At 38.8% G+C, this 22,345-nt stretch overlaps 1 protein-coding gene across 1 annotated transcript in view; it reads right to left on the reverse strand.

Annotated features, from left to right (window-relative positions):
* The window catches only part of LOC124622162 (E3 ubiquitin-protein ligase SHPRH), a 256,731-nt gene that overhangs the window by 154,063 nt on the left and 80,323 nt on the right, over positions 1-22,345 (reverse strand). Inside the window, exon 6 of the mRNA XM_047147806.1 lies at positions 2,813-2,928. Coding sequence (XP_047003762.1) covers positions 2,813-2,928 — 116 coding nt within the window. The remainder of the gene's footprint in view (positions 1-2,812; positions 2,929-22,345) is intronic.

The following is a 22,345-nucleotide window of genomic DNA, read 5'->3' on the forward strand; positions in this document are numbered from 1 at the left end:
ATACACACTGTGGGATAGTGTGTGATTAACGGTCACATTTCTTCCAGGTGGTGATATTAGCAATTGCAATTCCATTGTAAAACCACTGAAAAGGTGCCACCATAGTGTTCAGCAAAGATGTAGGCAATATATGTTGATCTGAAGAGCATTCCGGTGCTTCCTGTGCAACTGGCATTGTGTCCAGATATTCATCTGCTGCCAACAAGAGTTCCAGTTTTATCTGAAGTGACAAATTAGTTCTTTGTTTTGTTTGTTTCTTGTCATTTTTCCCTTTTTGTCACTTTGCTGTTTTCCTTCGTGTAATTTTTCTGGTTGTAGGTCTGAGTAAGAAAATTGTCAGACATGTTATCGGCTCTGTGTCTTAGTCTCTTCTATCCACTGACCAGTATCTGACTGTACATCAGTCATGTTTGGAGGAAGAAGTTGTGGGGTGGGTCTTCCTCTCTTGTGCAGATGGCGGGATATGAAGTGCCTCCTGCTGGCTCTGCAAGACTGGAAGTCAAGAGGGGGCAGATATACCTCTTGCACATAATTTGTCATTATGATTGTATCCTCTTGGTTTATAGCAGGAGGTAAATTTGGTTCTGAAAAAGTTGAGGTAGGTGGGGTGACAGCTCAAATTTTGCATAATCTGCCATCATGTCGACTGGATGCTTGCATTCACATTTTTTCTTATCTCGGGATATGATAGGTGGTCCATCATTTTATATTCTTGTTATTTCTTTTCTTTTATAATTACTGGGCAAATTGGTGAACGTAGGGGAAGGCATTCCATAAAGTTTACACAGAAAGGTGATTGTCTACAAGGATGACCTTCAGGAAGTGATCTACGACTGTCTCTGCATTTTGGGTCTGCTGTCTAGCAGAATGAGCTGTGTCCAAAATGTAAGCACCGAAAACATCTCATGAGTGGTGGGAAATAAGGTTTCATATCACACTTTTACATCATAACTATTTCTTGGAAGGCATGTCCTTCAAAAACTAAGATAAAAGCACCTTTACATACTTGCTGATCTTCTGAACCTTTCTGTACATATCTGACAAAATGTATGCCTCCTCATGCTATATTAGCTCGTAGTTCTTCATCTGTCTGGGGTGCAATATCTCTGTGAATGATAACTTCTTGTGCCACATTCAAAGTTTTATGTGGAGTAACAGTCACTGGTGTGTGTAACGTGCTCAAGATTGTGCAGCAGAGATGGTTTCAATCAATAGTGGCCTAATTCAATTTTTTTCCAGTGTGTCTACTTTTCCATATTTACCTTCTATTTATTCAATAAAAACACTGGTTTTGCCGATGTGGAGGTATCTCCTTCATTTCTAATGTACACCAGATATTGAATAAACAGTTTAATTCCCAGTGTTTTGACCTGACCGTCTTCCCATGGGGAAGCCAGGGGACGAAGAGCAGATGAACAGTAAATGTCCTTACTGAAATATCGATACTTATCTGTTGAAACAGCCAGATCAGTAAGGCCATTGTGTGGATTTAGTTTGATGCACTTCATATTTGAATTCTCCACCCTCATGTCACTTGCCTGGGCTTCCCCCACCGGTGCACTCAGCTTTAGCAAAGGCCATCTAGCATGAGGCTGTTGTCAGGAGTCCCGATGTCCCAAGGAGATGGGAACCTACTCTTTGGCACCCTTGGGGAGCTGGTAGCTCAGGCATCAGAAGTATGATCCATATATGGTCAGTGGGCTCTACGAAAAGGTTCATAATGACTCCACTATGTCATGTTGGCTACAGTGTTGTCTTTTAACGGCATACATGAGATGATGCCTGATCTTGCACAGAGAGTAGACACTGTTTAAGCCATTCTTAACCAGTTGTTCCACAGCACAGAAAAAGTTTCATAAAGATTTGAAATTATGGTGTAACAGTGTTCTCATTCTCAAATGCCAAATGAATATAATCTGAATATTTTCATGGGTTTGCTTACACTGCCTTGAGACATACACACAATTTCTAACTGTATTATCTTACTGTGTTAAACATTTTTAAATTTGGTCAATACAGTAATTAGATAAAGTAAATAGGCAATCTGCAACTATAACCACACGTCATGAACCAGGTACGTCATTTAGTAATTCAGATGTCCGAGTGACAATGTTTTTATGATTGTAGATAGTTCTGGCCTGGAATCACAGATTTATACTTCAAGCTCTTATTTACACTACTTGCGAAACTTGATGCATAAATCAGTTACAGCATTTGCAATCTCTCTCTCTCTCTCTCTCTCTCTCTCTCTCTCTCTCTCTCTCTCTCCCCCCCCCCCCCCTCCCCAATCTATTTTCCCCTTGTCTAATTCATGGATGGAATAGGGTGGGGATAATGATTGATCTGAACAAATGTAGATGCAGTGTGGGAATTGATACACGGAAGAAATTTTAATAAAATGATATATCGGTGTTTGGTATTGGAATAAAGTATTCTGTAGAAGCATCTATAAGTCAAGGGAGAAGCTCCGGTATGGATGTATGAAAGAACAGCATGAACAAAGCTCTGCACATCTATCCACACTCACAGCATTAGACAATGAAGAAATAAGGTTGGAAACAATTCAAGAAGACAAAGGACTCTGTACTACAAACTGAGTATCTATGGGATATTATACTTAACTAGCAGCAGATTGGTAAAAACTATTTTCTTTTTTTGCGCGAAGTATCATATGGTAAGTGCAACCTTCTGTTTGTCTTTTTGCTGAGCAAGATTCATTTTGGAGATAACTTACACCTTGAATATTATTATTGTTATTTGACTTCAGATGAAAACTACTCCATTTTTAGAACAATAACAACAACTGAATTACCTGTAAACCAGAACACTGAAACTTTTGTCACTGATGTGTTTACCAACTTCTTCAACCCACTGGCAGCTAATAGAGGCTGGTGCTACAATCAATGTAGCTCCTGATTTAAGTGGTTCCTGAAAAAAAAAAAAAAAAAAAAAAAAAAAAAAAAAAAAAAAAATATAGCAAGAAAAATCAACCTTCAAAACTCTTCCAATAACATTTTTTTCCTATTTTTACCAGAGATAGGTTATCTGCACCAATGTAGTGAACACTGAGTTTCATGATAAATACTCTGTCTATTATGCAAAAAGTGACTTGTAAAAAGAACTACAGTTAATTAACAGAAAACGATGGCCACATTGTCCTCCACATAACAGACTATTACATAAATTGAAGCAAATATTTTAATCTGATATTATTCAAAATAAGTCATAAATTATATTTTCTGCTACATTTAATACGTTTGTGCACAACATTATAGCATTTAAACATTTGTGCTGCATATGGGGATAATCCCATTGGACAGAGCACAGCAAGAAAATTGTTTTCTCGCTTAAAGGAGGATCATTTTTACATTAGTGACTCTCCACATTCAGGAAGACCATTATTTAAGTGCTTTAATCCACATCAGTGTACTCAAGAGCTGGCAAATGTGATAAACAGTCCTCATCCTTCCATCATACCATGTTAGCATGCAAAGGGGAGGTGAAAAATCAACTGTATGGGTACTGCATGTTCTAAGCCAAAATCACTAAAATTATCAGCTGGCCATATGTGCATCCCTGCTTGCTTGTCATCTACTGGATTGTGAACAACACTAACCATTCCTATCTTGTATCATTATTGGTGACAAGAAATGGTGTCTTTATGCTGACATTAGAAAAAGAAAGGAATGGCTGAGCCCAAACAAAGCAGCAACTCCCTGTACAAAGACCTGCACACATCCACAAAAGATGTCTTTCATCTGATGGAACAGTGACGGTGGGGTGTACTACGAATTGTTTCCACGAGGTGTAACCATCACTGCTGACATTGTCAACAACTGAGATGCTGAGATGTCTTGCAGACACAATCCAAGAACAACGACCAGGAAGACTGTGTGAAGTGATTCTACTCCATCATAATGCCCGTCTACATTCTGCTAGACTGACAAAAAACAATATACAGAAGTTGTCTTGGGAAGTCATTTCACACCCATGTTATTCACCCAATCTTGTGACCTCAGATTTTCACCTTTTCCACACACTATCGAACAACCTTCATGTAACTTTCTTTATGGATGAAAATAAGCTTCAAACGTGTCTCGATGAGTTCATTGCCTCAAAACCATGATTCCTACAGTCGCAGAACCAAAAAGTTACCCCAGTACTGGCAGACTGTTGTAAACAATGATGGAGAAAATATTACTGATGACTAAACTTATGGGAAAATGCTACAAACTCCTGCACCAGCTCAATACAAGGAACACAATGCACGTGAATAAAAGTATCTGTTACTGTTCACTTTGTCATTAAGACTAATATCTACAAGGATAATCCCAAAAGTAAGGTCTCCTATTTTTTTATAAGTACATAGACCTGTTTATTCCTACAGTGGTTTACATCAGTTTACAGCTTGAACATTTAGCTATTTTTTGACATAATCACCATTTCTGTCGATGCATTTTTGTAGACGCTGTGGCAGTTTTTGTACGCCCATGTCATACCAGCTTGCCGCCATGCTGTTCAGAAAGTTGTCAACCTCTTCTTTCACCTCATCATTGGAGCTGAATCGCTTTCTGGCCAAATGTTCTTTTAACTTAGCGAACAGGTGATAGTTACTGGGCACCAAGTCAGGACTATGGGTTGGGTGGGTGATTATGTTCCACTGAAACTGTTGCAGGAGAGCAACGGTTTGCCAAGCGATGTGTGGGCGAGCGTTGTCATGTAGAATGTCAACGCCCTTGCTCAACATTACTCTTCTCTGGTTCTGAATTGCCCATTTGAGTTTTTTCAGAGTCTCACAGTACTTGTCAGGGTTAATTGTGGTCCCAGTGGGTGTAAAGTCAACCAACAATACCCCTTTCCGATCCCAAAAAACGCTTGCCATGACTTTCCCGGCAGACTGTGTTTGTTTGAATTTCCACGGCTTTGGCGAAGAAGAATGCCGCCACTGGCGTGATTGTTGATTGGGCTCAGGTGTAAAGTGGTATGCCCAAGATTCATCACCCATGACAATAGAGTCCAGAAAAATGTTGTCTTCGGCTGCAAGGCGGTGAAGAAATGGGCGGGAAGCGTCAACTCATTGCCGCATGTGGTCCTGTCAGTATGCATGGCACCCATCTTGCGCACTCTTCCGGTAGTTCAATGTTTCTGTTAAAATTCTGCGAGCTGTGCTTCGAGAAACCTCAGGAACCAATATGCAGAGATCATCCAGGGTGGTCTGCCGGTCTTCACGCATGCGTCGCTCAACCTTCAACACTGTCTCCTCAGAAATTGATGGTCTCCCGCTCCTTTGTTTGTCGTGAATTTCGGTCCGACCAGCTGCAAACTTTCTACACCACTTACGAACATTTTTGACATCCATGCATGACTCACCATACACTTACATCCACTGGCGACGGATTTCAGTCAGCGCAGTGCCCTTTGCGTTCAAAAACTGAATAACCACGCGCAATTCGCACTTGGAGGTGACATACAACAGGAACTCCATTCTCAATGGCTGCCAAGCCAAGACTAAGCGCCTCAGCGTGGCGTGCACATGTTTACACACAGCACGTGAAGCACTCTTCATAACAGTGTGATCAACTACCACACAAACAGAGTTCTGTACTTGTAAAAAAATAGGAAACCTTACTTTTGGGATTACCCTCGTACTTCACTACTACAATTGGGATGCACCTGTAACTAGTTTTATTTCCTTCTCAAATCAGTTAGCATGTACACGCACACACATAAACATATCAACATATTAAGTGCACGTTACCATGAGAGACCAAAGTCAGAGAACGTCGATTTTCTTTGATGAATGTCTACACACACCAAATATGACAGTGAAAGACAGAATATCTGGTTATATCTTTATAGATTGTTCATGGAAAGCCTCGTCATAGTTAAATATGTAGCTCAGCTGAAAGGGCGTGTGTGTGTGTGTGTGTGTGTGTGTGTGTGTGTGTGTGTGTGTGTGTGTGTGGGTGGGTGGGTGTGTGGGTGCATGCATTACTTCCTGTACAGTTGACAAAATGTAGCTGTCCAAGTGCATATACTCTAGCTCAAAAAAGGATTCATCAGAATATATCAAAAATCTGCCTCAGTTGCGAAATGTTGCTGGTCTTTACCCAGGTTTCAGCTAGAGTAATCTAGCCTTCCTCAGAAGCATGAAATAAACTAATAGATGCCAAAATAAGGCACGGTAAACATAAAAAGGTAAAGAACCATGGCACCATGTCAAGCTACATTACTTAGCACAGGAACAGCCCCAGCGCCACTTTGTGGAAAGCAGTCAGTTAGCTGCAGACGCTACATTGGAACTGACTGTGGCACACGGATATGTACCAAGCAAGACTGAGGATCACGTGCATGCACGCACGGAAAGCCAAAGGTGCCTACCATTGGCTGTCTTTATGTTATGTACTGGGAACTTACCTATAATGTTAAACAGTAAATTTGTGAGAGAACAAGGCACTACGTAGATAGAATCCCCATGAGCGTTAACTGTAAACCGAGACCTTATTAACTGATAAGAAATTTACTCAGTCATTAAATTCAGCTTGTTAGAATAAAACCACATATGATCACCGCTATGTTGTACGGTTCCACACGATCTCATGCGGGGGATGAACAAGGTTATAGGTCTGTAACGCGAGAACTTCTCAGGGTTAGAAGAAGGTGGGAATAAAATAATTTCCATTATACGAGGGCGGTTCAGCAAGTAACCTCCGATTGGTCACAGTGCGGGTTGTGGGGGGAGTAGCGACGCCATCTGTGCGTTCACGCACTCAACAGGTCAGTCGGCATCAAGCCGTGGTCGAGTGAACGTCGTACCTGCGCTAGTTTAGTTTTTGTGGCAGGTTGAAATGTGCGCTGCAATAGAAAACCCCGCCAAATGTGAAGTGCGTGCTGTCATAAGGTTTTTTACAGCCAAAGGATATTCTGCAGCAGCTATTCATCGTGAGCTTTGTGCCGTGTACGGACCAAGAGTTATGAGTGAAGGAGTTGTCTGTGAATGGGTACGTTTATTTAAAAGTGGACGAGAAAACGTTCATGATGAAGAGAGGAGTGGTAGACCATCATTGGTGACTGACGAACTCGTTCAGACAGTTGATGCAAAAGTTCGTGAAAATCGACGTTTCTCAATGTCGGAGTTGTCTACTGGTTTTCCACAGATTTCTAAGACTCTCTTGTACGAGATAGTGACAGCAAGATTGGGTTACCGTAAGTTCTGTGCACGATGGGTGCCCAAAATTCTCACCGACCACCACAAAACTCAAAGAATGGCCTCTGCATTAGACTTTCTGTCACGTTATGAGGACGAAGGAGAACCATTGTTAAACAGAATCGTGACCGGTGACGAAACCTGGATTAAGTACGTGAACCCTGAGACAAAAGAACAATCAAAGATGTGGGCACATTCAAATTCGCCTACCAAACCAAGAAAAGCCTCGCAAGATTTTTCTGCCAGAAAACTGATGGCAACGGTGTTTTGGGATGCCAAAGGGGTGTTGTTGGTTGAATTCATGGAACGTGGTACGACCATTAATCAAGACGTGTACTGTGAAACAATAAAAAAGTTACGACGGGCTATACAGAACAAACGCCGTGGTATGCTGACTTCCGGTATCGTTTTTTTGCACGATAACGCCCGTCCTCACTCTGCTCGCAGAACAACGGCCCTTCTTGAGTCCTTCAAGTGGGACGTTATCAACCATCCACCTTACAGCCCAGACCTGGCGCCAAGTGATTATCACCTCTTCATGCATTTGAAGAAATGGCTCGGGTCACAGCGGTTTGATGACGACGAAGAGCTCAAAGATGCGGTCACAGGCTGGCTCCAGGCACAAGCGGGTGATTTTTATGCAGAAGGAATTTCAAAGCTTGTGAAGAGATACGATAAGTGCCTCAATCGCTATGGAGATTATGTAGAAAAATAGTGCAAAGATGTAGTTGTAAGATGTATATATTAAAATATTTTTATTTAACTTGGTGTATTTTTTTAAATCAACCGGAGGTTACTTTCTGAACGGCCCTTGTACATGGAGTAATAACTCAATCTGTTAATGCGAAATTTGACTAATGTTGTTATGTTGTGGCACTACATTACTATGCATTTATGATTGACTGGGTGTGTAAAGCTTAGGGCATCATTTATGACTTTATGCACAGATGGTCAACATTCTGTTTACGAAACCTGTAATAACTTAACCAAACATACACTAACTATAAATATAACATGTATGACCGTCCACTATATGTAGTCACAAGGGTGATGTGGAACAAAACTCTTAAGTGAAAAGGTTAACTATTAGTTAGTGGGTTCAAGACCTCTACGCATTTAAATAGGATATGCCACCCCAATTGTTGAAATACACACTCTAGTGTATCAGATATTACTTATTTAGGATATTGCCTATAAGGCTATTAACTATTTAGGACGAGGATTATTGCGAGCGTGGTGGAATTCTCAAATAGGAATAAGGACCTAATATTTAAAGCAGAGTGTGTCAGGGCGTACAACGCCACTGCCAACACACTTATATACTATTGACCGACAAAGGCCAACTAATAATATGAACATGAGCTGTATTCTTCCCTTCTGAATAGGAACATAAATTAAGGATATGGTCTAATAGTGAGCAAAGAATAAGTGTCTCACATAGGTTAATAGCATAAATCAGAACCTAATATTTAAAATAGGTTGTGACTGGGCATACAACGCCCCCGTCATCACACTTATGTGACCAACATAGGTCAAGCATTTACAAAATATAGTCTGCAAACTAACCTTTGATAGGAATAATCTCTTAAAGGTTACATTGTATGCAGCGTGACTACACGGATAATGCTATAGTTTTCTTTAAAAAAAGATGCTTTAGAGCAACAAGGTCGTTATCTGCCTATGGAAGAATACTTTGAACCATATTGCATAAATATTAAACTTAGCTTAAATTGGCGTCAAAAAGTATTGGCCAGGTTGAATTAAAGGCGGGCATTAGGCTTAATGCCTATGGGTAGAAAGAAAAGGCAATGTGTGCCAGCATCTTTAGTAGGTTTGACTACCATATTGTCAGTTATGTTGGAACTAGAACTATATTTACTGTAAGGAATAGTAATTAAACCGTAGTATTGAACGTTACCAAAAGTCGTGGTGAATTTCTATGTCTTGAGCGTCGATGTACCAGGAATGGATATGCAGTGACAAGGTTCGAAAGTTAGTGTGATTCTCTAGCTACATGCTGTTCTTAGCTGTTAGTAGTAAACTAATCATTCACAGAATGGGTTAACGTCTACATTCAAGTTACATATAGTGATTTGGAAACTTAAAATGTATGTAACAGTACTAAGTATCATAGTAGCATCACAAGCTAGTGTATTATGTATAGGACTATGAGGTCAAAGTTATGGTAGCAAAAGGTCTTTAACAAAATCAAAGTAATAGCTTATACATTCTGGGCAAATAAGTGGCATTCATAGGATGTAAGTACGTGGTGACCGAAAGAGAATACGGTGGTCGATGTTAACATAAAATGAATTACGGTGAACAAAGCAATGGATGGCACCTTCGAAAAAGTTCTTATTACTCAGCAGCAGCTGGTCGTTTAGAAGGTTATCTTTATCAAATAGTATATGTTTGAAAATTTGCATCTCCTCTAGAATATCTAGTCTAGTGTCTTTTACCTAGCAGTGTAACAGCTCAGTAGTAGTTGGAGGATTGGGTGCATGGGCCATTTGGACGAGGTGCTCGGCGAGAATCAAAAGCCTTATTTTGGCACGTATTAGTTTATTTCACACTTTTGAAGAAGGTTAGATTACTCTAGCTGAAACCTAGGTAAAGACCAATAACATTTCGCAACTGAGGCAGATTTTTGACATATTAATTTATCAGAGTTGCTGACAGGGCTGCAACATGTTAAAAATTCTTAGATTCATCAGAAACGTAGCAAAGTTTTCATTCTTTTTTGTGTGCCTGTTGGTGACCCAACACTTCTTCTATCAAGTGATCTGTTACCTTTAGTCCTTCAAGGTTTTTCTTTGCAAGACAAATCATCATCTTCACAACAAAATGTTTGTCTGGCCTAATACGAGTGAAAACATGAGCATAAAGAAGCTACCTGGTTATCTTACCAAAACTACTTCAGCATCAACATGATCAGCAATTTCACTTTCATTGCTGGATAAAGGCTGCCTCTAGAGTTTACCATGTGTTTACAGTCTTCTTCTAAATGCATGCAAGCTGCTTCTGCATATTCTCTAGCACCATCTACCCACATTCCATTAGGTTGTCGTTTTGACCTTTCCTTATCTCTTGGAACTTCAGTAACCAACTACCGTCCATTCATCTGCCTACACATCTCATCCAACAGTTGCATTTCCACTACAACAAAACAAAGTTATCCAACTTCAGCTTCTTTACCGATCAGTTTGCTTCCTGTCTCTCCTACGAATTTTCAATACACATCTCTCAGTTGGTAGTTCAGAAGCCATTAGTTTCTGAATGGTTTTCATAATTAAAGCCCATATCAGAGTGCCGTAACAGAAAACTAGTAATACACATTGATTGTAAGGTTCCCTCACACACAGAGTGGGAGCTTTGCTTTGAAAATTATTTTTATCTTAAATCTTACTAAAACAGCCCAGACTATCTTTATTTACTATCTTTATTTCTGCATCCCCCCCTTTTCAGTCCACACAGAGGCAGTAAATTGTTCAGCATTCATACACCCTTATCAGCCCAGTTTTGGAAATAGTCATGAGGAAATCTCATCAGATGATGTTCCTGGTCCTCAACACCCACACAAATGAATATAAACTAATAATGAGATGACTTAAATACCCTACATACAAAAACTCTTCAACTGGCTAGGACTCTGCTGTTAACTTGAATTTCCTTCTCTTCAGTCTTTGATTGTACACATGCAAATGGTCCACTATCATCAGTAAAATGAAAGTATTTCAGTTAAAGTTCTGTAACAGGCATTTATTATTTATTTCCTCAGTTTGAGGATCTGGAAACCTCTTCTAGACCACTGAGAATAGAATAAAATACTTAAACAATATATAGTACATCAGAGTTAAAGTCTCTCTCCTGAAAAGCTAACTTTACAAGTGAAATAGTACCACTCTCACCGCATGTTAATTGTAGGAGGTGCTGCTGCGGACAGTGCACTGGACTCCCACTCAGGAGAATCAAGGTTGAAATAATTATCTGGCCATCCCGATTCAAGTTATCACAAGGAGGCACACAGACAGCCATTTTTTCCTCACTCTATTTGTGAGAGGCACAGGAATCGAAATGACAGGTAGTGGTACAGAGTATCCTCCGCCATTCACTGTACGGTGGGTTGTGGAGTATCCATGTAGATGTAGATGTAGCTGTAGATCTGTCATTTCTCTATGTCTCTTAGGGCAAACACCATCCTCGTATACTCAAATATGACACAGCCTTGCACATCTTTGATGACTTCGCTATTGATTCGATGTTAAACCGTAATCTTCCTTCCTTCAGTTGCAGTGACCAGCAAGAAACAGATTTATACACGTGACGAGGTATCCACAAGTAACTGAACTTATTATTCAAATTAACTTATTAATTCAAATTTTAAGCAAAAATCTCCAATCTTCTTCAAAGTACTCTCCACTCATGCCAATACACTTCTCTGACCTTTTATTCCATTTGCAAAACATTATTTACATCCATCTTTTATGATGCTTGAAAGTGCCTCCATCATTTTTTTTTCAACTCAGTAATATCAGCAAACACTTTCCTTTTACATCTTTATATTCTGGGGGGAAAAAAAACGGTCGTACGGTGCAAGATCGTAGGACTATGGGGGTGAGGAACATGGATTGTACCATTTTTGATGAAGAATTGTTATACAGACAGAGCTGTGTGAACTGGCGCATTGTCACTACCTCAAATCAGGTGGCTTCCGCTGCATACTGTTGTGCAACCTTTTCAAAACTTCCAAGTAGAGTGTCTGGTTAACTGTCTGATACTGCAGAACAAACTCCGAAAGGACGACTAATCTCACATCGAAAAAACAAATCAGCATTGTCTTAATGTTTGATTTCACCTGACCAGCTTCCTTGGGGCAAGGTAAACTTGATGTCTTCCACTGACTTGACTGCTGCTTTGATTCAGGGTGATAAGCACAGCATCAACTTTTGTCACTTGTGATAATTTTTAGGAAAAAGTTTGCTAAGCAAACCACCAAGTTTTGTCATATGGTTATTTCTGAAAAAAAAAAGTCTGTATAATTTCAGACCTCTTCTTTCAAAGCACAGTTTTTGTTCAGTAGTCAGCAGTCACGGTACGAATTTTGCAGCCATGCCTTTCATTCTCAAACCTTCTGTCACAATTCCCTGCACTGAACTCCAAGTCACTCCCAACAGTTCCACAATTTTTTCAATTGTCCATCGTCAATCTTCATTTATGACTGCACGAATGTTTTCAACATTCTTGTGTGTTCGGCCCATCAAAGTTAGCATCGTCCTTGTACTAGGGTTTAACATTCCAGAGTACCTGTTCCACTTTCTCTGAAAATCAACCGTTGCAAAAATAATAGTCACACAAAACTGTTGTAACTATAAACTCTGTTGAAACTAGTCCCGACCTCCTTCAGCAACGGCGCTCAGCTTACTGACCGAATGTTCGCTCTATGTACTGACAGCAGAAAAATGCAGTACTACAAAAGCTCTGCCCGCCAAAAAATTAGTTCAGTTCTTTTGAGTACCCTCTCGCAAAACAATAATGCACTACTCACCAAGTAGTGGAGATGGTGGGCATCAGGCAGAAATCATTTAAAGGACAGCACACTGCTTAAATTACAGGCAGATTATGTGTACATGCATGCCCCCTTCCTCCTCCCCAACCATATACCCAGAGTTATTCCTCATGTACAATCTGCGATAATCCAGCACACTATAATCCAGTAGACCTGATTGACCGTCATGCGTCAGAAATTTTTCCCGTATTTTTACTGAAAAAGAACTGACAGATGATGAGACTTACAAAGTGTTTTCAAATTGCAGGGGGCATCAGAAACAATGACAGATGAAGAAGAAATTCGATGAGAACAGCCAACAATACGAAGTTTTTCAAGTTATGTATCTGCACATCATACAAAATAATTTTTGTTGGACAAAAAAAGTGCTCAATTGAAGAAATAAGTTAGCATTTCAGCAATGTTCCACAGGACTCGGAAGAAAATTTCACGTCAACCATTAGGAGAAGATACCTGTCTGCCACATTTGTTGTTGTAGTCTTCAGTCCAGAGCCTGGTTGGATGCAACTCTCGATGCTACTCTACCCTGTGCAAGCTTCTTCATCTCCAAGTAACTACTGTAACCTACATCCTTCTGAATCTGCTTAGTGCATTCATCTCTTTGTCTCCCTCTACGATTTTTACCTGCCACGCTGCCTTGCAATACTAAATTGGTTATCCCCTGATGCCACAGAATATGTCCTACCAACCGATCCCTTCTTCTAGTCAGGTTGTGCTACAAATTCCTCTTCTCCTCAGTTCTATTCAGTACCTCCTCATTAGTTACGTAATCTACCCATCTAACCTTCAGCATTCTTCTATAGCACCAAATTTTGAAAGCTTCTATTCTCTTCTTGTCTAAACTATTTATCGTCCATGTTTCACTCCCATAAATGGCTACACTCCACACAAATACTTTCAGAAATGACTGACTTTCTGACACTTTAATCAATATTCGATGTTAACAAATTTCTCTTTTTTAGAAATGCTTTTCTTTGCCATTGCCAGTCTACATTTTATATCCTCTCTACTTCGACCACCATCAGTTATTTTGCTCCCCAAATAGCAGAATGTGAAGTGTCTCATTTCCTAATCTAATACCCTCAGTATCACCCGACTTAATTCGACTACATTTCATTATCCTTGATTTGCTTTTGTTGATGTTCATCTTATATCCTCCTTTCAAGACACTGTCCATTCCATTCAGCTGCTCTTCCAGGTCCTTTGCTGTCTCTGACAGAATTACAATGTCATCGGCGAACCTCAAACTTTTTATTTCGTCCCCATGGATTTTAATTCCTACTCCAAATTTTTCTTTTGTTTCCTTTATTGCCTGCTCAATATACAGATTGGCTACAACCCTCCCTTCCCAATCACTGCTTCCCTTTTCATGCCCCTCGACTTGTGTAACTGCCATCTGGTTTCTGTACAAGTTGTAAACAATCTTTTGCCTCCTGTATTTGACCCTTTGCCACCTTCAGTATTTGAAAGAGAGTATTACAGTCAACATTGTCAAAAGCTTTCTCTAACTCTATAGATGCTATAAACGTAGGTTTGCCTTTCTTTTAAGATAGTCGTAGGTCAGTACTGCCTCATGTTTTCCAGCATTTCTACGGAATCCAAACTGATCTTCCCCGAGATCAGCTTCTACCAGTTTTTCCATTTGTCTGTAAAGAGTTCGTGTTAGTATTTTGCAGCCGTGACTTACTAAACTAAAAGTTTGGTAATTTTCACATCTGTCAACACCTGCTTTCTTTAGGATTGGAAATATTATATTCTTCTTGATGTCTGAGGGTATTTCGTCTGTCTCATACAGCTTGCTCACCAGATGGTAGAGTTTTGTCAGGGCTGGCTCTCTCAAGCCTATCAGTAGTTCTAATGGAATGTTGTCTACTCCCGGGGCCTTGTTTCGACTTAGGTCTTTCAGTGCTCTGTCAAACTCTTCATGCAGTATCGTATCTCTCATTTCATCTTCATCTACATCCTCTTCCATTTCCATAATATTGCCCTCAAGTAAATTGTCCTTGTATAGATCCACTATACACTCCTTCCACCTTTCTGCTTTCCCTTCTTTGCTTAGAACTGGTTTTCGAACCAAGTTCTTGATACTCATACAAGTGGTTCTTTTTTCTCTAGAGGTGTCTTTAATTTTCCTGTAGGCAGTATCTATGTTACCACTAGTGATATATCCCTCTACATCCTTACATCTGTCCTCTAGCCATCCCTGCTTAGCTATTTTGCACTTCCTGTTAATCAAGTTTTTGAGACGTTTGTGTTCCTTTTCATCTGCTTCATTTACAGTGTTTTTATATTTTCTCCTATCATCAATTAAATTCTGTTACCCAAGGATTTCTACTAGCCCTTGTCTTTTTACCTACTTAGGCCTCTGCTGCCTTCACTATTTCACCTCTCAAAGTTACCCATTCTTCTTCTACTGTACTTCTTTCCCCCGTTCTTGTCAATCGTTCCCTAATGCTCTCTCTGAAACTATCTACAACCTCTGGTTCTTTCAGTTTATCCAGGTCCCATCTCCTTAAATTCCCACCTTTTTGCAGTTTCTTCAGTTTTAATCTACCATTCATAGCCAAGAGATTGTGGTCAGAGTCCACATCTGACCATGGAAATGTCTTACAGTTTAAAACCTGAATCCTAAATCTCTGTATTACCATTGTATAATCTATCTGAAATCTTACAGTGTCTCCAGGCCCCTTCCATGTATACAACCTTCTTTCACGATTCTTACACCAAATGTTAGCTATGTTTAAATAATGCTCTGTGGAAAATTCTACCAGGTGGGTTCCACACTCTTTATAACATCACGTATCTGCACTATTCCTACAGACAATGATTCCAATTTAACTGCACCAAATTTTTGGTAACTATTTTTTTAATTGCTTGCTCTTTTTAAATCAATCATGCTTATTTTTTTTCATAAAATACTTCATGAGCCATAAATTGATTTAATAAAGCAATATAGTATTCAACTATTAATTAAAAAAATTTGTTTTTACAGAAAAGTAATACATTCTTTTAACACTGTAATTTCTCCTGTTGTATTCGATAAATAAATTACTCATTTTTGAACTTTAAAACTATAGGGCTTTACTTATATCCCCTTTTTAAACCAGATTTTTAAAGAGACCTTGATAATCTGCCATATTTGATAATTCAGCATTGACAGATCCCCGAGCATACCACATTATCGAGGCCCTACTGTATATGCCATCATCATATATTAATTTAACTTCTGTCTAATAACCAGCACTCACAATTAGAATACTGTGTTTTGCTGTACCAGTATACAAAATTAAGTTGAAGTAGCTTCCAATCATATCATTTTACCATGTTAAATATCACATCACTAAAACCTTCAGAAATCTTCACCTGTAGCCCTGTCTTCAATTGACTTTTAGACTGCTTAAATAGCTACTCAATAAGGTAACAAACAGCAGGACATTTTCTGCCTACTCATGAAAACGTTGCAGTCACCGTAATAAATCTGACTGATTTGACAATCTTGAAAAGATGTTCTGGAACATTAATACTCTATGTTGAGAACTACATACATATTTTCTCACTCTAGTCTGCCATGAGAAAGCCTTTAGAATTTCACAAAATGTCAGTGATACATTTTAGTTTTCAGTTGTTCATATGACATATCATGTGGATGGTGATACAAAATTCAAATTAAATGAACATTAAAACAGATACAAAGAATATTGAGGACACAATGGTAGCATCCAATTACATGCGTGGTGAGGGGAAGGAGAAAAAAAAAGCACTCAGTAATAAGTTGAACCTCTTCTGTCAAAAATTTATTATTTCATTTCAATACTAGCGTTGCCAAAGTGAGAGTGAAATCAATTTTAAAAAAATAATTCTGACTGACTGATTGCAACACAACATGACACAAATGATGGCGACATATTTGCTAGTTTTTGCAAGCTGGTGAAGGACACGCACTACAGGTCAGGACAAAACAAAAATCTGTAATGGAATCCCAGTCAGTGAAAACCGTCAGCAAAAAATACTATTTGCAGTAACACCGTATGCCAGCATTTTACAATTTTTAAGAACAAGATTTAATTTTTGACTAAACAAATTATTGACATGATTGTCACCTACATATCACTTCTGCATTTGTAAAAATGAGAAACATGGGTACATGTTTGTTTCTTTTATAAGCTATATGCCTTGTGATGTTACCCCATGTTGGTCCTGTGGAGTGCCAAGTTCTTGTACAAGCATAGTACAGTTACAAAACAATGACACAATTTTTATCACCTCTGAATATAATCTGCTTGAGAATCCAAGAATTTTTTAAAACCTTTCCTTCCACCCTCTCTGGTAAGTCTCCCCTGACCTGGACATCTGGGCAACTTTCCAAACTCTCTCCATTTCGTAAAGCTCGGCAGTCCTCTTTCATTCATACCTCTTCCTTCCTCTTCACCCTTTCTGCCAGAAGAAAGAGCCATTGGTTCTGAAAGCTTGCACCTTTCTTTGACCTTTATATATATATATTCTTACTTCCCACTGTTTGGTGCGTAGATTTTGTAAACTATATTACATCTTCAAAAACTTATTAATTTCATTTATATAAAATGACAAATAAATTACCGATACTTGCTGTCTGTCTTAAACAATATTCAAATAGCGTATTTGTTGTTCCCTCACCTTGAAACAGTCTCAATTGCAATAATTTCCTTTTGTAACATACACATTTGTATAATGGCTAAGACTTACTTCTAACATTAATGAGCAAGTCATAGTCTGAGAGACATCCTATGTGCAAATTTAAGAATCTTTTATGTAGATACATAAATTTTAAAATGAATTTTAAGACGTCAATATCTGCCTGAGATAGCCCTTTAACACATGGCTTCCTCCTCCAGTGGGAGGATCCACCACTCTGTGAAGTTTGTGGTGTGTCACTTTCAGTTCAGCATATTAGGGACAGGATAGTTTGGAGGTGACTGTTCAAAGCAGGTTCCATGCAGGAAGTCTACCTAATATATAATACATTGCTACCAGGAGCTTAACTGTTCTTTTAAAGTAATCTAGATGTAATGTCAAAACCAGAAGGTGTGCTAAATGCTGGAACAAATTTAATAGCCAAGATTGCACTCAATATTTTTTTTCTTTATGACCGGTTTCAACAGTTAAGTCTTTCACCTTCTGGCCTTTAAAAAAGCTTTTTGTTATATGTCTCATTCCATTACAACGGTATAACACATGCCATGCTGACATTACAAGGACTGTTAAAAGAGTAAGATAACTATTCAAATTACGCGGGCAATGTACATTCGATTATCGATCTTTTTTTTTATGTTGGTATACATGTCCTGAATATATGTTTACAGTTTCAAGTGTACAGCATACTTTGTTTGTTTTTGAGAGATAGAAAGATTAGATGTGTTTTAGTGTGCTCGGTGATCTTCGATTATTATAAAAAAATGGAGCAAAGAATTTGCATCAAATTTTGTGTGAAAAATGGAATCAAGTGCTCTAAAATACTTGAATTGTGGACAGTGGCATACGGTGAGTCCATTTTAAGTAAAAAGAAATGTTTACAAGTGATACAAGCTCTCCCAAGATGGCCGACAAGATACCAATGACAAACCTCATTCTGGACACCCCGGAACATCACCAACAAATGATAACATGAAAGCTGTGAAGAAAATTGTTTTGGAAAATCTTCAAAATTCCATAAGAGAAGTTGCTGAAGATGTTGGCATGTCGGTCAGCTTATGTCATGCAATTTTTTCGGATGCTTTGGGCACGAGATGTGGGTCAGCGAAGTTTGTTCCAAAACTTCTCAATTTTGATCAGAAGAACCATAGCATGAGCATCGTTCAGGAGCTCTTGAATGATGTCAATGATGATCCTGATTTGCTCAAAAGGATCATAACTGGCGACAAAACATGGGTTTATGGTTATGACGTTGAAACCAAAGCCCAATCATCCCAATGGGAGCACCCCAGAGAGCCAAAATAGAAAAAAGCACAGTTCAATCAAATGTCAGAGATTTGTTGACTTTTTTTTCAATTACCATTGTGTAGTGCACCATGAAGTTTTTGCCTTGAGGCCGTACGGTCAATAAGGAGTATTATCTTGACGTTATGTGCCATTTGCGAGAAGCAATATGCAAAAAATGTCCAGAATTATGGAAAAAACAATTCATGGCTTTTGAATCACGACAATGCACCTGCTAATTTACCATTGCTTGTGAGAGACTTTTTGGCCAAAAACAACATGACAATCATGCCTCAGCCACATATTCAATGGATTTGGCCCCTGCAACTTTTTCCTGTTTCCAAAACTGAAGAGACCTATGAAAGGAAGAAGAATTTCAATGATTTGTAACACCACAGTTTAATACTGTAAATAATTTGTATTGATTTATTATGAGTAACGTAAAGCATATATTCTTTAATGTGTAATATCTCTGATCTACTTTAAAGAAATGTAAAGGTTTTGTGACATGTTTATTCTTTGCAAGTCAAGTCCTTTGTATTATTTGGAGGAGAGTAGCATTTAATTACGTTTATTTGTGTTGACTTCTTAACATGCTTAAATGATGAGATTTTTTAAAAATATGTTTGATGGTAACTACATTGAAACTGGTTCACACATAGGAACTTTGCATAATATAAAGAAAAACCCAATGTAGTTCCCTCTGCAACGGAAGTGAGATGGCACGCTAGGAAAAGGTGGATATGGCGCTCGTCTGGGTGGCAAACGAGAGAGTACAGTAGGTAGGCAGTCGACAGCAAGTAACTGACGAGCAAACAGTGCAGGTGCCGAGTGAGGTTTATAGTATTACAAGTGGAATGGAAAGGCCTCGGATTTAATATGAGCTGTAAAATGGTGCTCTCAATTTGGTTGGTTCAAATGGTTGTGAGTACTATGGGACTTCCCCAACATCTGAGGTCACAGTCCCCTAGAACTTAGAACTACTTAAACCTAACTAACCTAAGGACATCACACACATCCAAGCCCGAGGCAGGATTCGAACCTGCGAACGTAGCAGTTGTGCAGTTCCGGACTGAAGTGCCTAGAACCGCTTGGCCACTGCGACCGGTGCTCTTGATTTGCGAAAAGCTCTAAAATTATTATTAACAACACCAAGAAGTGGTAAACAGAGCTTATTATTGCCAACGGAAAGACCACCTAGCTGCCACATACTCGCCACCTTGATTGCACAACCACTTCGTCACGAAAGGTCAGAAATGTATTAATGTGTGAACCAGTAACGTGTTTGGTTCTACAGAAATACAATCCTAATGTTCAAAAATGTGTTTGAACAAAGTGTCCATCTTACGCACTTTTCCAAGTAGGATCCTCTCCATTAAATAATGAAATCCAAGAATGTACTTTGCATAAAAAGCATTAACAATTCTATGGAGCATTTTTTTTATGTGTGGCAAACTTTTACGCCAGTACACTTAATGTGCTCGGCAAAAATTACTTGTTTCTCATACATATAACAGTGCCTGTCCATGTTTGAATGTTCTGAAACTTAACTAGAAAATGAACTTAAAAATTAGTTTAGGAAAGAGTATTGCTTGGAAAAGAAAGTACTAATGTTTACTTATTTAAAATTGTTTTCAAAACTTAATTGTTTCACAAGTGGTACTATAAGCATTTTGTTTAGAGGTTGTTTGAAGTAAAATTTTACTGGAAATTGACTCTGTTTTGTAGAGGTTATTGTCTGGGTAAAGAGTGTTAAAATAGTACAAACTTAATTATCTCAAATTGAAAGAGTAATCCAATCCTACCTTAATGATACATAAATTTGAAAGTGTAAAAAATTTTGTTGTTACAATGAAAGGGCTAGTTTGTGGGATCACATTTCTTTTCCATCGTAACAAAAAGAATAAATCAGCTTTGTAGGTTTCAAGCTAATGATTCTTGAAGTAATCACTGAGAAACAAAGATAGAAGGTTTGTATACTGTGTGTCCTACTCGCTTCTGTATAGTGAACGTGTGTATTAATTGTACTTGACTATTATTATTTGCTATCTGGTCTAGTGTGGTTAGTGAGGGGCAGGTTTAAGCAATATTAGTTAAAGACAAAAGTAATGATTAAAGTAAACAAGAGAACAGCTCATTTGCAAATCTAGTGACTACTTAACTATTAAAGTGACAACTACAGCTACCAACTGTGTAATTTGTCCATTTGGGTGTGTTCATTGCACTTCATAGAACAGTATTTAATGAAAGTTCACTTTGAAGTAGTAAAAACAGGTTCTTGATGAATAACGTTTTTACATTATTATGCCTAATTAGGCTGGCGACTGTATAACTATTTCATTTAACAGTAATCAGTTACTGTTACTTGTCATCTACCTACAGCTATTCTTCCGAAATTAAGGTTAAATTCCAATTTTCCGTTAGGTAAACTGGGTCAAATTTCTAAATTCCTCTCAGAAGGTAACATTTACTGCAAGTTTAGGCCATATTTGACAAATTTACTACTGCTGTAGAGTTATATGTGGCTGCGTTGTGACAAAAATAAACCTTGTAGTCACTAGGTAAATTGCATGTCAGTACAACGAGTGGAGCAGAGGGAATAAAGATTGCATTGCTGGAAGTACTCAAGGCTGTACCTAAATGTACTTATGAGAAGTGCTTTGAGGACTGGTCGAAGGGTTGGCACAAGTGTATTGTACAGGGTGGTGATTATTAAACTTTTAAACTGCTGTAGACATAATGCCACTGGTCAGAATGATGTCAAATTGCAACACAATATTATGAGAGAAGGGGGAAAATGTATGACAGAAGAAAAGTAAATAATTGCAAAATGTAGGAATAGATGGCGCTGTAAACAACATAATTTAATAGGAGTCGACTACAAATGACAAACGAATCATACAACAATGCCTGAGGTCTACGTTTGACGTTTGAAATGGAAATGTCATGTCGCTAGGGCCTCCCGTCAGGTAGACCTGTTGCCTGGTGCAAGTCTTTTGAGGTGACGCCACTTCGGCAACTTGCGTGTCGATCAGGATGATATGATACGATTAGTTACGTAAGACCATCCACCATGGCAAGGTCATATCACATCTGATGGTAAAAATCAGTTTTTAACTGTCCTGAGGCCAAAAACTGCATAAAAAGCATCAACCACATCAGTATTTGGTTGTCTCGAGGCCAAAAACTACACAACAAGCATCAACTGAAATCAAATCAGATCATAATTTCTGTATGACTGGCACAAAACATGTTCAATATGCTGTCCACTGTTTCTTGCAACAAGTTGAAATCGAGAAACAGCATGTTGCACAATTGATCGAAGTGTTTCTGGGGACGTGTTAAAAATGTGTTGTGTGATGCATGCCTTCATGCAGCTGTTTGCAATTGGACCACTAAACACAACATCTTTCAGATAGCCCCACAGCGAGAAGTCACATGGATTAAGATTAGGTGATGGGGATGGCCAGGCTATAGGGAAATGGCGCCTGATAATTCTAGCATTTCCGAAATGGTGTTTCAGTAGCTGCTTAACTGGATTTGCAATGTGCGGAGGTGTGCCATCTTGCATAAAAATGATCCCATCCACACATCCACGCTGTTGGAGAGCTGGAATGACG

This window comes from Schistocerca americana, chromosome 7 (assembly GCF_021461395.2).
Source record: "Schistocerca americana isolate TAMUIC-IGC-003095 chromosome 7, iqSchAmer2.1, whole genome shotgun sequence".
Taxonomy (NCBI): Eukaryota; Metazoa; Arthropoda; class Insecta; order Orthoptera; family Acrididae; genus Schistocerca; species Schistocerca americana.